A 13383-nucleotide genomic window follows, 5' to 3' on the forward strand; every position below is an offset into this window, starting at 1 on the left:
TGTTCATTAGAGTTTAAAGTAAGTTAAACAATAATAATATTAATTTAGAAAATATTTTGAGTTTAATATTATATTAGGTATTAAATTTAAATAAATGAATACAATTTTAAACAAATTGTTTTTATTAAATATGTAGGTTATACCTATATTATTACATATTAAACAAAAATGTGTACTATACAACTACCTACACTAAATGTATACCATTGAATAACTATTGATTACATGCGTTACAGCCAATAATAGTTCTATTGAACATTGCTGAAAATGTGTAACAGTTATAACCTATATAACTTATAAATATTATACCTGGGTATTAAAATATGGGTATAGTTTTTGAGTAAAACTATTTTTTGACACGTAATATTTTGTTAACACTGCTCTTCACATTTGCATCAAAAACATTTTTTTTTTTTTTAATCAATACGCAGCGAACACTTGTATTTTTCGTTCAGTTGCATTTGGGATGCAATCGGAATAGATGCTCCATTTTACGGCCTAGCTGCTACAAATAGATAGCAATCGGAGCATAAAGAAGGTAAAAAAGGTCAAAATGAGAAGAAATCGAAATACGCCCAGCATAACTCTTTGATGTAGGTACGTTTACACGTCCAATAGTTCGGCCAAAAGGGAACAATCGTTTATCGTACTCAATCTATCGCTACGCGGAATACATTTTATATTGTGTGCATTTAGACTTCTGACGGTCTTATCGTACAACAGTTTACGGCTATTTTCGATTCATTGTGTTAAGACAAGTTGCGGGACATCAGAATTGGGCTTTAAATGCGGAGTCGCGGATCCAATTCACGAAATCCTGAGCACATTCGACAGTCAAAATCGTATAAATTTAATTAAATTTGTAATTATTGTATGAGTGGATAGGTTATTCATATCGTAATAGTACCAGGATCACATATAATGTACAATTTGCGGCCAGTATAAAAATATCATACATCTGTACATTTGGATGCCTATACAAAAACTTCTTATGGCGTTGACCACCCATCTGTGAAGTATTTTTTTTCGAAATTTATGTATCATAAAATATCAATATGTATTATCATATTATTATTCCAAAGCACCATTTAAACAGACCCACTTCAGTGTTATGCTAAATCATTTTTAAAAAATAATAATTGAATAAAAGTCAAAAGCTGTATAATATTGACATATTATTATGAAACTATAATTATACTTATTAAAATCGATGATAGAAATATCTAGATACTTTTACTAAAAATTTGTGTATTTTTTTTTTTTTTTTTTTGAAATATTTTAAATTCATATCTATTATTATTTGAATTAATTTGTAGCAAATAATTTCATGTAGATAATTGATGAAATATTTCTTCTTAAACTTTCGGTACATTTAAATGATTTACTAGTTATTTTAAACTTCATTATGATATTTTTCAACATTCATCATTCTCTATAAAAATCGCAACAAACAAAAACGATAAATACAGTAAATACATGAGATACACGACCAATAAAAAAAATCATCAATAAACTTGGAATTTATTCAAAGTGCATCTGGTGAGTTCAACTTTTCTTCCTATTTGATAGCGCTTTATTGTGCTCTATAGTCAGATCCATTGTTGAGCGTGGTACCGTCATTTGGAACACTCATATTGCTGATGATTATATACAAGTCGAAAGGGTCCAACGAAAGTCCAAAAACTTTGCAAAATACGGTCTGAATATTGACTCCCTTTTTCACGACTACACACCTGTACTCCGTATTCTTAATTTAAACTCGTAGTAAACTGCAAGCATACCTACAATCATTCTTTCTTTAAATAAGTTCTTTTGTGGTTCTATTAACTCGCTTTTTCTTTTTGATAAAATTAGTTTTAAGGTCCTAGTTTGCCACATTCAAAGTTTACCTCAAATGTTCTATCACACATCGATCGGCTAATTATCTTCAAAACAAATTTATTGACTGTATGAATGACTTGTCAATAATGAACCTTCGTTTCACACAGTGTTGATTTGTTATTATTTGTTACTATGCCTATAACATAACTTATCTAAAGTATATTGTTGTTGTATTTATAATATATTGAGCTCTAGGTCGTTTATCATAAAAAATAAACAACATAAAAACCTATGTAATTCATTAAGTTTTTAAGAAAACTAAAAATTGAAAATAAATGTGTTATGAACATGACCATATGGAACCAATAAGAAATCACTTATTAAATTAACATTCTGTAAAATAATCAAATTTCCACTGTAGATCAATTGGCTGTATACGAATTGCCTACCCGATAAAAAAATTGCGATTTGTGACATACTAATTACGTCCCGAGTTTTCTATACGGGTGTAAATCGATTCCGCCGGCTACTGTTTATTTAGTATATAATATCTATATATCGAATCCGCCGGCTACTGTTTATAATATCTAAATATCGATTCCGCCGGCTATACTATTAATCTCCCCCCCCCCTTGTATACATATTTTAAAATATTTAGTCAATTACATGGACAACAAATATCTGTGGAGCTTTCCATTCAAAATTTAACGGTATGTTTTATTCTACTCATCCAAATATCTACAAATTTATTGATGTACTTAAAAACGTACACAAAGATACTTACATAATTACGAAACGATAAATAAAATATTTTTAAACTGCCTTTAGCAATATAATATTTCATGTTGCTATTGACAGTCTTAAATCTGTATTAAATGTAAAAGAAAATAATGTTTTTACATCGGACGCAATTAGTATAGTTGTTAAATATTATCGGGATGCAACTAGCGTAGTTGTTAAAAACTATCGGGACGCAATTCGTATGAAAAAAAGGATCTTGGGACGCAATTCGTTTGCTGCGGATCTATCATAAAATATATATACCAGCTATATTCAAAAATTTAAAACTATTAATCCTAATTAATTATTACCTATTATTTGTAGCAATAAATCTAATGTCCGACTTTATATTTTCAGCCATTACAAATACGATTTACTATAGCTTAGTAACTTAAGAGTAAACAGAAAACAAAATAAGTATAATAACATTTTAATTAAATTGATATAAGATTAAAGTTCCTCATCGTTAATAATATCTTCTCATTGTATTTGAAAAAAAATCAAATCAATAATTTATTAATTTAAACTTTTGTGAATAACTGCATGTATTCAATCAGAAATTAAGTATATCAGTGTACATGTTTCAAACAATAATTCGATAAAAAAAATGCATATATCTCAATAGAGTATTAAAATTAATAAAGCATGATATCATACTTCTAACTTCTAAGTATTATTTATAAACTGTAAAACTAAGTCAAGTCGACCTGATGTTTGGTTAGAGCAGCGTCTTCTATCGTCGTCGCTATGAACTTTTTAACAAATACGCGAAGAACTTCGCCAACCAACTCACTTTTGTCACCAGATGACGCTTACATATTCATAATGTCGGTATCTTATTTAATTTTCAGATTTTCTTCAGATAACTTTCAACAATAATACGAAATAGTTAACAACCATGTTCTCCTTTTTCTTGTAACTAATACAAATCACCTATATTATTTGGCTAAGAATAGGAGGTATACTTACACCTACCAACAATATAAATTTTAATATAAAATACTTATACTCATTAGCACATTGCAGCATGAAATTTCCAATCTCCATTTAACTTCGGAATATTATTAAACTTATGGAATAATATTTATTTCTTGATCCCAGAAAAAACTTTAATAGCTATTTAAATCCTATACAACACAAATTTGATTATCTATGTTCTATACAGAGTGATTTAACAAGTATTCTCACCTCATGTTTTTCCTTTAATAAAGAAAAGAATTCTAATTATTGGAATTTCTCAGTATACTTAAAGACCATACTTTAAAACTCTCGACATTTTTTGTACTACTTAAGAAGTGTTCTATTGTGATAAAAACTTCCATTTTTCAATTCAGAACCAATAACCAATTATAGATTATTTTATTTATATTTTTAATTGTAATATACTTTAATTCAAAACTTGAACAAGTAGTTTCTCAGTTATTAAAATATTTTAAATATGGACAATATAGGTAGTCTTTAAAAATGATTTTATATAAGTATAAAATATATGTAATATAGCTATTGTATCTAATAATTATTATGTTAAGACTATTGGTCTATTTTTACAAAATATAAATGTTAATAGATTAATTCTAATTACTAAAATGTTCTAATTACCATAATATCATATATTCTAAATCCATTATCCTTAATACACAAAGTTAAATAACTCGTTATAGTCGTTCGAATTTTGATTTTGAAACATAAACATTTTCAGAAAAATTATCCACTAAATACCTAACAGTTAAAAAAGGTGTTAACATTTAAAAAACACAAGTTTGTATCTCCACAAAACACTTCTCAATTCTTTAAGTAGTAAAAAAAAATCACAAGAATTTTAAAATATTGAAAAAGAAAAGGGGATATACATGTTTCATTGCAAATATTTTCGAAAATTTTTAAAGCGAACTGCATAGTGGATAAAATGTTTAATAAACATTTCCATCCTATATTTTCTTAATAATAATTTCATTTTAGTTTAGAAAAATCAATTATTTTTAATATTGATTCAGAGGATTACTCTTCAAATTAACTAGGAAAATTTATTACTGTTATAGTTTTTACTAATACAATGCACAACTAGGTAAGTTATTATGAATTAATTAGAAAATGAACTAACAATTGTATTTTAAAATTATAATTTTGTATTTGATCAACATATAGATAAAGGAAACATTAATTCTTGTAAAGTTAATTTAAAAATCTCATGAAAATAGATTTATAATTGCCTATACCGGGTGTCCCGTGATGAGGATTTGCGCATTGCGATATCTCCTGAAATAATGGAGGTATCATAATTATGATTTTTTTTAATAAAAATCACAGGGACAAGAACTACAAATATTTCATATTTTAATTTATTTTAATGTTTTAGTAAAAAAGTTAAAAAATATATATTTTTTTATTTAATTATTTTCAAAAAATTGAAGATAGCCATTTTGTAGAGTTCAGTTTTTTGAAAATATTGATGTTTCAACTTTTTAATTTCTTTAATTTCCTGATTTTTAATATTTTTTCTAATTTTGAAAAAAACTGCGAATAGTGCTCGTACGGCCGACGAACGCTTTCAGTGTAATTCACAGTTTTTCTCGAAACTAGAAAAAATATTAAAAATCAAGAGATTAATGAAATTAAAATATTGAAACGTCAATATTTTCAGAAAACTGAACTCTACAAAATGGCTGTCTTCAAATTTTTGAAAATAATTAAATAAAAAAATATATTTTTTAACTTTTTTACCAAAACATTAAAATAAATTAAAACATGAAATATTTGTAGTTCTTGTCCCTGTGAATTTTATTAAAAAATCATAATTATGATACCTCCATTATTTCAGGAGATATCGCAATGAGTAAATCCTCATCACGAGACACCCTGTATATACAATTGTATAATCTCGTATTTTTTAAAGTTAATCATATTTGTTCTACATAAAGGGTATGCTTTTTGCAGGATAAAATTTTTTCCATAAGTTGATAACATTTTGTGCTGCCATTTGCTTGGCCGCTGATCGTTTGTTACTGTGTCCTATGAATGTGTATTACTTTTAATAAGTTTATCAAATAATAATCTATTAATAAATAAATTATTTTTAACTAAATACCTATTGCAACTAAGTCCATCGCATTACATTGAATTGAATAATGGTCTGCCAGTTTGTAATCTTTTTTGGGCTCTGATAAAAGTGTATATATTGGTGGTTGGTGCTTATTTTTAACGCATTCATTATTCAATTCCTCCACATAATTTGCTTTAAACTTAATTAACGGACTGATAGTTTTTAATCTGTACAGAAATGTATTTAATATGTACTTACAAGGGCACAAAAATATATATAATATAATTTTTTTACTCCTTATCGTTAAAAGCTCTGATATGCGGTGAAAGAGTTCGATTTTTTTGTTTTCTTATAATTGAACGCAACATTTCAGCAGCTGTATTTAGCTTTGCTTCATTCTTGCTAGTACCACTTCCTTCAACTAAACAAAATGTTAGATACTCTTCATAAAAATACAATTAGTTACATAATTCACTCACCATACATCCCAAACAATGAACACGAGTAATTGTAAATAAATTGTTGACCCGATGTATTTCTTCTAAGGAGCCGATAAGTTGGAGTGATCCCGTGATCTACAATTCTATTGTTTAACAATTCCGTTGGTGATCTCAAATCATATAAAATGAGTTCTGTTTCTTTAAATTTTAATTGATTTTCCTTAACAATAAAAATAATAATTATATTTAAAGTGGGTATGTAACACCGTATGGCATATTTGATTCATACTATTTCTTCTCTCTTTTTTTTAGATATAAAATTTAATTCAAACGGTTTCGTTGGATTTTTTATTTCTGAATACAAATTGTCCTTTGGAAGATTTAAAAACATTCTCATTTCATTATATCTTTTAACAGCTAAAGCTATTGATTTATTCATCCAATTTATTTTCTTTTTAAATTCATTCAATTCTATAATAAAGTTATCATATTAATGCTGATGACGTTAATAATAATATTATGTATTCATATCGTGGATTTAAACATTGTTTGTTATTAATAGGTAATGGGTTAACAAAATAAAAACAATATAGGTAATATAATATGAATTTATTTCATTTATTTGTTTTTTAGTTTCTGATAAATTGGTAACATGGCATCCATTTCGCGTTCTGTCCCGTTTTATGAAATGGATAAAAGTTTTATCCAGTTCACGAAACGGAATTTCATTTAAGTAATTATACAATGTGAATAAATTTTCACGAAACGGATATTTAGTAGGTAGCACATAACTTGTTCTGTAATCTGTACGTTCATACGACGAAACAAATAATACGTGTATAATTTTTATTAATAGTAACAACTTGTCTAGGGATGCCATACGTCCTGTATTATACGGGAACGTCCCGTAATTCATGACAGTGTCCCGGTGTCCCCGTAACAGATTCAATATCGTAAAAACGTCCCGTATTATGAAATTCTCGTCCCGTATGTCCCGTAAAAGTAGAATACATTATTGTTTAATATTTGTATAATATATGATATTCAAAATGTGTTTTCAAATGTCAAGACAAAAATATTTTTAACCACTGATTGACTGATAACAGAGATAACATATTAACATAAATGCATATACCTTATACTAAGGTCTATGCATAAATGTGTCCGGTCTATGCGTTCCTATCACTTACCGTACGGTAAACAATTCGGAATCTGGTTTCTAACAATACCCAAAGTCAAGATTGTGAACTACTGCATTACTGCATACTCTTAACTATAACTCAATAATTTAAATATATTAAAATATTAAAAAATATTTGTGATCATTGTAATCTTTAAATTATCTGTATACGTCTATACGATTCTAATTGTATTATTAATAGTGTTATAAAAATAAAATTTGTATATTTATTTAAATTAATAATAAGAATTAATTGTTTGAATAATGAATATTATTAATTGTTGAAAATTATTTTTATTTAACTAGTTATTTTTTCTCACATCGTGAAATCCTTTGTGCCATATTTTTATATGATTTTTTAAAAAGCATTTTTTAACAAAATAAACTATATAAAACTTATCAGGCTATAACATACTGGGATGGTAGGTACCCAACGACCGACGTTTCAATCCCACCCCCAACCCTAATTTAATTATTTATAGTTTTATCGCGTATTTTTTATTTTGAAATCTGGCATCCCTAAAATTGTCGTAATAACCTGTAATAATAATGCATTCTAGAAAACTATAGATAAATTTATATTGTAAATTATTAATAATAAAATTAAATAAAAATAAATAAAAAGTAAACACAAAATATACAATTTATTATTTGTTTTAACATAGGGTAGATAATATTATGACAACGCCTATTACATTTTAGATTTGATTTAAAGCTAGCACATTTTTTTATTTCATATTTGCCCCTACAATTACAATTATGAAAACTTTGCTCTCCTGTTATTAATGCCACTATTTCCTTTTGATGTTTTTTTATATAGACTGGCATATAATATGTAAAAAATTAATTCGTATTAATATGTTGAAAATATTTTACATTATTCATTTTATAGTAATTTGAGATGCTAATAATATCATTGAAAATTAAATATCATAATAATTTACTTTGTTTATTTTTTTTTGTATTGTATTTTGATCCTATCCAAAATAATTTTTCTATTCGTATCAAACCTTTTAGCTGACTAATAATGTCATAAGCTGCTTTCATGCGATTACTAAAATCATTGAAGATCACATTTTCCTCAGAAATGGATCTGTAAATTCCTTAATATAATCATATTATTGTAAATATTAGTTTATTAATAATATTTTTTTTTTTTTTAATAAAAATATTTGTTGGTATAGGTACTCACTAGAATCATTCAAACGATCTTTATCGATTACGAGCTTAGTCATTAAATTATTGATACCTGTAAACATTAATTTCTTTTCTTTTTCATATAGTTCCGACTGGCTGGAGTGTTTTGACTGATTTATGATATTTATCAAATTTTTAATTCGTTTTTGTTTAAGATTATACCTAGCCAATTTCATGTGGTTATCTATCTATTATATAAATCAACATTAATTATTTCGTTAATAACTCGTTTTGTAAATTTTTTTACATCATTGTCCATTGTATTTATTTAGTTATATTTATCTTCAATTTACAAGGTGATAAAAAGTATGCAAAGTAGGTTAAATTACCCTATTTAATTTAAATTTATTAATGAGACTAATGAAAAAAAAAGTTTTGTTAAATAGTATTGTTATTGTAATCACATTTGAGACCATAGTAACCAAGCAAGCACATTCTATCTATAATTATTATGATTAATAAATTATTAGTTTAAATTAAATTCGCAAAATGGTGATTTAAAAATAAATACCATATTTATATTAATATTATTTATCTTAATATATACCTACTGCACCATACAAACAGATTATTTTATTAAATATGTATCTTTGGATTTCTGTTCATACAATATATACATAATAAGTATCATGAACATAAGAATTTTTTTTTTAATTTTTACATAAGAAACTTACCATCTTTACATAAAATTAAAAATAAGTAATTCAATAAGTAAATGGAATATACTGTAGGTAATTCAAGATGGTATAGGGAATATTGTCTATGGGCACCACTAGGGAGAATTTGTTCACCTATCATTACACATTTACAACTATGAACTATATTTTTTAGAAGATGATTTAAATTTCCCTCCCGTTATGGTGTCTTATGGACTATGAAGACTGGAGAGTGTGAATTATGAATAGTATATGAAATATTAATGTTAATTATTTTATAATATAATATAATTTTTTAATTTAAAAAGAAACAGATCTCTAATAATTTTATAAATATTTATTATATCTATAAATAATAAATGTTGTTAAATCATCATTAAACAATTTGAGTTAAATTAAAATTAACGTTATATTTAGAGCTCGGATTTATATGTATTTATGAAACCAAAATATGTAATAATGCTACCAAAATATGTACATAAATATGTGCTAAAAACTCAAAATATGTATTTTACTAATATGATTAGTAAAAATATTTAAAAAAAAACGTATTAAAAATATTAATTATCTTGATTACAAATTATGATAACATGCATTTTTAAATTTTCAAATTCGAAAGAACATAATAATTAGCGACATTAAACCAAATTTGCAATGGGTTGTGGGGGAGGCTAAAATCTGGGTACATAATTTTAAATATTTCGGTATGGCTAGGAGCTTTTAAAAATATTTTTATAACTGTAGATAATCGTCTATTTTTGTGTGGTTTCTGCTATTCGGTGAAATGCGCGTGCTAAATACGTTAAATAGATCATTTAATGAATAAATTGTCGAAATATGTAGGAAAACTTATATAAATTATTATTTTGAGAAATATGTATTAACATGTACTTATGGCAAAATATGTAAAAACATGTAAAATAAAATATAGTTAGTTTCATTGAAAATCCTCCGAAACGAACTAATCACTCATCTAAATTAATTTATCAAGTCACAGTAAAAATATGTATTTACATGTAAATCCGAGCCCTAATTATTATTATTACCTTCAAGCTTAGTTATAGGTACATTGGTTCATATAAATACAAAAAATTATTAGCTCCCCTCCGTTGAAATTTTAATAGATTTCTGCCTATACGCATTTGGTATTTACCTAAATACGTTAATTGTTATTAAATCCACCACCGATTCGAAATTATTTGCCGCGGAAATTTTTATTTGTAACGTATCAACCTTATGTACCATGTCTTATTATTTTTTTCAATGTTTTCTTACCATTAGTCACTATGAAATAACTATTTCATATTAAAATACTATAATAATACTAATAATGGAAAATAATTCGACTACGGAAAATTTATTGTGTTTCGGTTGTCTTTACAATATCATAATGTTATTATATATAATTATATTATTATTATTATTGCAACGATGTCAGTGTGGCGACACTGTAACCATGTAATCTCCTTGTACAATGCTACAATGTCGTTATCGTATCAATATGAAGATGAATAGATAAAATGATTGTCATATGAATAGCAGGGTAATGTTCTATGGCAATAGTGTATTATAAGTGTAGGTTTACTAATTTTTTTTTTTTTTTTCTACGGTTTTCATGCGTTTCGGCTATGTCCGTTTATTTATCAATACCACCAAGTGAAGTAACTATTGATTCGTGCATTAAAATAAACACCGTAGTCTAACGTTATTATTCTTATGAAGTGTGTTCGTTGTTTTATTCGCCCAACGCCGGACATCTGAATTACTTGTACAAACTACCTATTTGGACATGCACCGACCTGCAGTTCGTGATTGACAGCAAATTCAAAAATAACACCCAAAGTACGCGCGAGGTACTTACGTATTTTTAGCTTAATTTGTATATGATTAGACCTAATTATAAAAGCACAAAATTAGAAATGGACAACATTAGGAAGTTCGCCGCATCCACTGTTGTTTCGTCTTGCAAATTCTTGTTTGTTTTCTGACAACTCGTGTTAAATACCAAACAATTTGGTTTATATTGGTTCAGTTCTCATGTGTCTCAATACCGAAGACTTGATTAAATACGCTCATGATTATTTGTTAGCTTTACATGGCAGAAAACACCTCCATTTCCAATAACAGTGGTATTGTGGAATTTAACCACCATTTAGTCACTGATCAAGAAACAAGGATGAGTGGATCTGGTGGGTCAAATAGTGGTGGTACATCGATTGGTAATCCAACTGCTAGTGTTGGCACTGTCAGTGTGTTGTTGCCCAGTGGTGGTGGGACAAAGCGAAGAAGTGCCGTTGGCAGTAATAGCTCTCATAATGGTGGATCTGCTTCAAATTCTGCTTCTATATCTGCTGATTTAGCGTCACTTTTTGAATGCCCTGTTTGTTTTGATTATGTGTTACCTCCAATATTGCAATGCCAAAGCGGACATTTAGTTTGTAGTACATGTAGACCAAAACTCAACTGTTGTCCAACATGCCGTGGTCCACTTGGAAACATACGCAATTTAGCCATGGAAAAAGTAGCTTCAACAGTCATGTTTCCTTGTAAATATTCATCATCAGGTTGTCCTGTATCATTATTGCATTCTGAAAAAGTTGAACATGAAGAATTATGTGAATGTCGCCCATACACTTGCCCATGTCCAGGTGCTTCATGTAAATGGCAAGGTGGATTGGAACAAGTCATGGAACACTTAATGGTTGCACATAAATCTATAACAACATTACAAGGAGAAGATATAGTATTTTTAGCAACAGATATAAATCTCCCCGGTGCAGTGGATTGGGTCATGATGCAATCATGTTTTGGCCATCATTTTATGCTTGTACTTGAAAAGCAAGAAAAATATGAAGGACACCAACAGTTCTTTGCCATTGTGCAATTGATTGGTAGCCGAAAGCAATGTGAAAATTTTGCTTATAGGCTAGAACTTAATGGACATCGAAGACGTTTAGCATGGGAAGCTACACCAAGAAGTATACATGAAGGAGTTTCAACAGCAATTTTGAATTCAGACTGTTTGGTTTTTGATACAAGTACAGCACAACTCTTTGCGGATAATGGAAATTTAGGAATTAATGTTACAATATCAACAAATGTGTAAAGCACATAAATATTTGTGTGGATTAGTATCCATGAAAAATAACGAAATATTTTTCTTTTATGACTTATTCCTAACCAACTAATTCAAATATGGATGTAAATAAAATAGATATTAATCAACTGCATTTTGGGGAGATAACTAATGTATGAACCAATTTATAGTGAGAATTTATATATACTTCTCATTATTCAAAAAAAATAAACCAATACTTGTATCATTTAGTTGACAACATTTGTTAAATAATTAGCCTGAAAATATAATTTAAAGATATTTATTTTTATCACTGAGTATCTTAGTTTGTTAATAAGACTTGAGTACATACATATATCTCACATATTCTTTAAACTTGTAACTATAAAAATAATATTTGTTTTAATAATGAATTTTGTTTATATTTTTGTGAGTTTTTATATTAACTTACATTTGTTTATTTAAAAATACTATTTACAAAAAGAAAAAATATATCTAGGTCTATTATTAATAATTAAATCAGTTAAAATTTTATGATATATTTCCTTTTTTTTGCATGTATTTAAATTTTTATTCAATAACATAAATATATCATTAAGTTGCAATGATATGCTTAAGACATGTATTAACTATTTTTGTTTGTCTAGATTTTGTTCATCACGTGTGTATGTGTACTCGTCATGTTATGACTTGTGAGTTACAAAAAAAAAAAATGTAAATGTATTTTAATGATAAATTAATAATTTTGTTTCTATTTTGTATGATATTGTAAATACATCTTGTAGGTATAATTTTTTTTTTTTTTATTAAATTTACAAATCATAAAAATAAAAAATTGTCAATGTTTCATAATTTTTCAAAATAATTTATGAAACATATCATTAAATAAACTAAAAATGTCGAACTAATTTGTTTATTTAATAATTCAATGTGTCTCAAATGTACAAATTATTATATTTAATATAGTTGATGTTGAATTGTGTTTCTCATTAATAAATATTTAAAAAATAACTTGAGATTTTTTTCTTAAAAAATGAAGACAATTGTATTATTAATAAACATAAGTGAAAATGAGTACCTAGTAATTCTAGGTTTAATACAATCATTAATTTTCATGTAATGTAAATTAGTTTTCTAAACTTGAATGTATTTAATAAATTATTAGGTACCACAGTAGGTTTTACTTTTCATTA

General features: G+C 26.6%; 2 protein-coding genes across 2 annotated transcripts; one reads left to right on the top strand and one right to left on the bottom strand.

Annotated features, from left to right (window-relative positions):
• Positions 1-5509: 5509 nt before the first annotated feature.
• LOC113552468 lies at positions 5510-10359 on the bottom strand. The gene is made up of 8 exons (XM_026955346.1): positions 10348-10359; positions 8454-8646; positions 8206-8364; positions 6371-6552; positions 6121-6301; positions 5936-6062; positions 5687-5868; positions 5510-5610 (listed from the first exon to the last, which is right to left on the bottom strand). Exons 1-8 carry the CDS (start codon positions 10357-10359, stop codon positions 5510-5512), a joined length of 1137 nt encoding a protein of 378 aa, XP_026811147.1.
• Positions 10360-10691: 332 nt separating this feature from the next.
• On the top strand, positions 10692-12987 carry LOC113552071 (E3 ubiquitin-protein ligase Siah1). Its single transcript, XM_026954742.1, has one exon. It carries the CDS (start codon positions 11210-11212, stop codon positions 12218-12220), a length of 1011 nt encoding a protein of 336 aa, XP_026810543.1. The 5' UTR covers positions 10692-11209; the 3' UTR covers positions 12221-12987.
• The last annotated feature ends 396 nt before the right edge of the window (positions 12988-13383 follow it).

The sequence above is a fragment of the Rhopalosiphum maidis genome, chromosome 2 (genome assembly GCF_003676215.2).
Source record: "Rhopalosiphum maidis isolate BTI-1 chromosome 2, ASM367621v3, whole genome shotgun sequence".
In the NCBI taxonomy this organism is placed as follows: domain Eukaryota; kingdom Metazoa; phylum Arthropoda; class Insecta; order Hemiptera; family Aphididae; genus Rhopalosiphum; species Rhopalosiphum maidis.

Bases quoted from the DNA above. Each gene is read 5' to 3' on its own strand.
- LOC113552468 (XM_026955346.1), bottom strand. The intron at 6,553-8,205 runs GTAAATTATTAT...ACTTTATTATAG, and splicing joins TACAAAAAAAAATAAACAAA to AATTGAATGAATTTAAAAAG. The intron at 5,611-5,686 runs GTATTTAGTTAA...ACACATTCATAG, and splicing joins GATGGACTTAGTTGCAATAG to GACACAGTAACAAACGATCA.
- LOC113552071 (XM_026954742.1), top strand. From the start codon at position 11,210: ATGGCAGAAAACACCTCCATTTCCAATAACAGTGGTATTGTGGAATTT.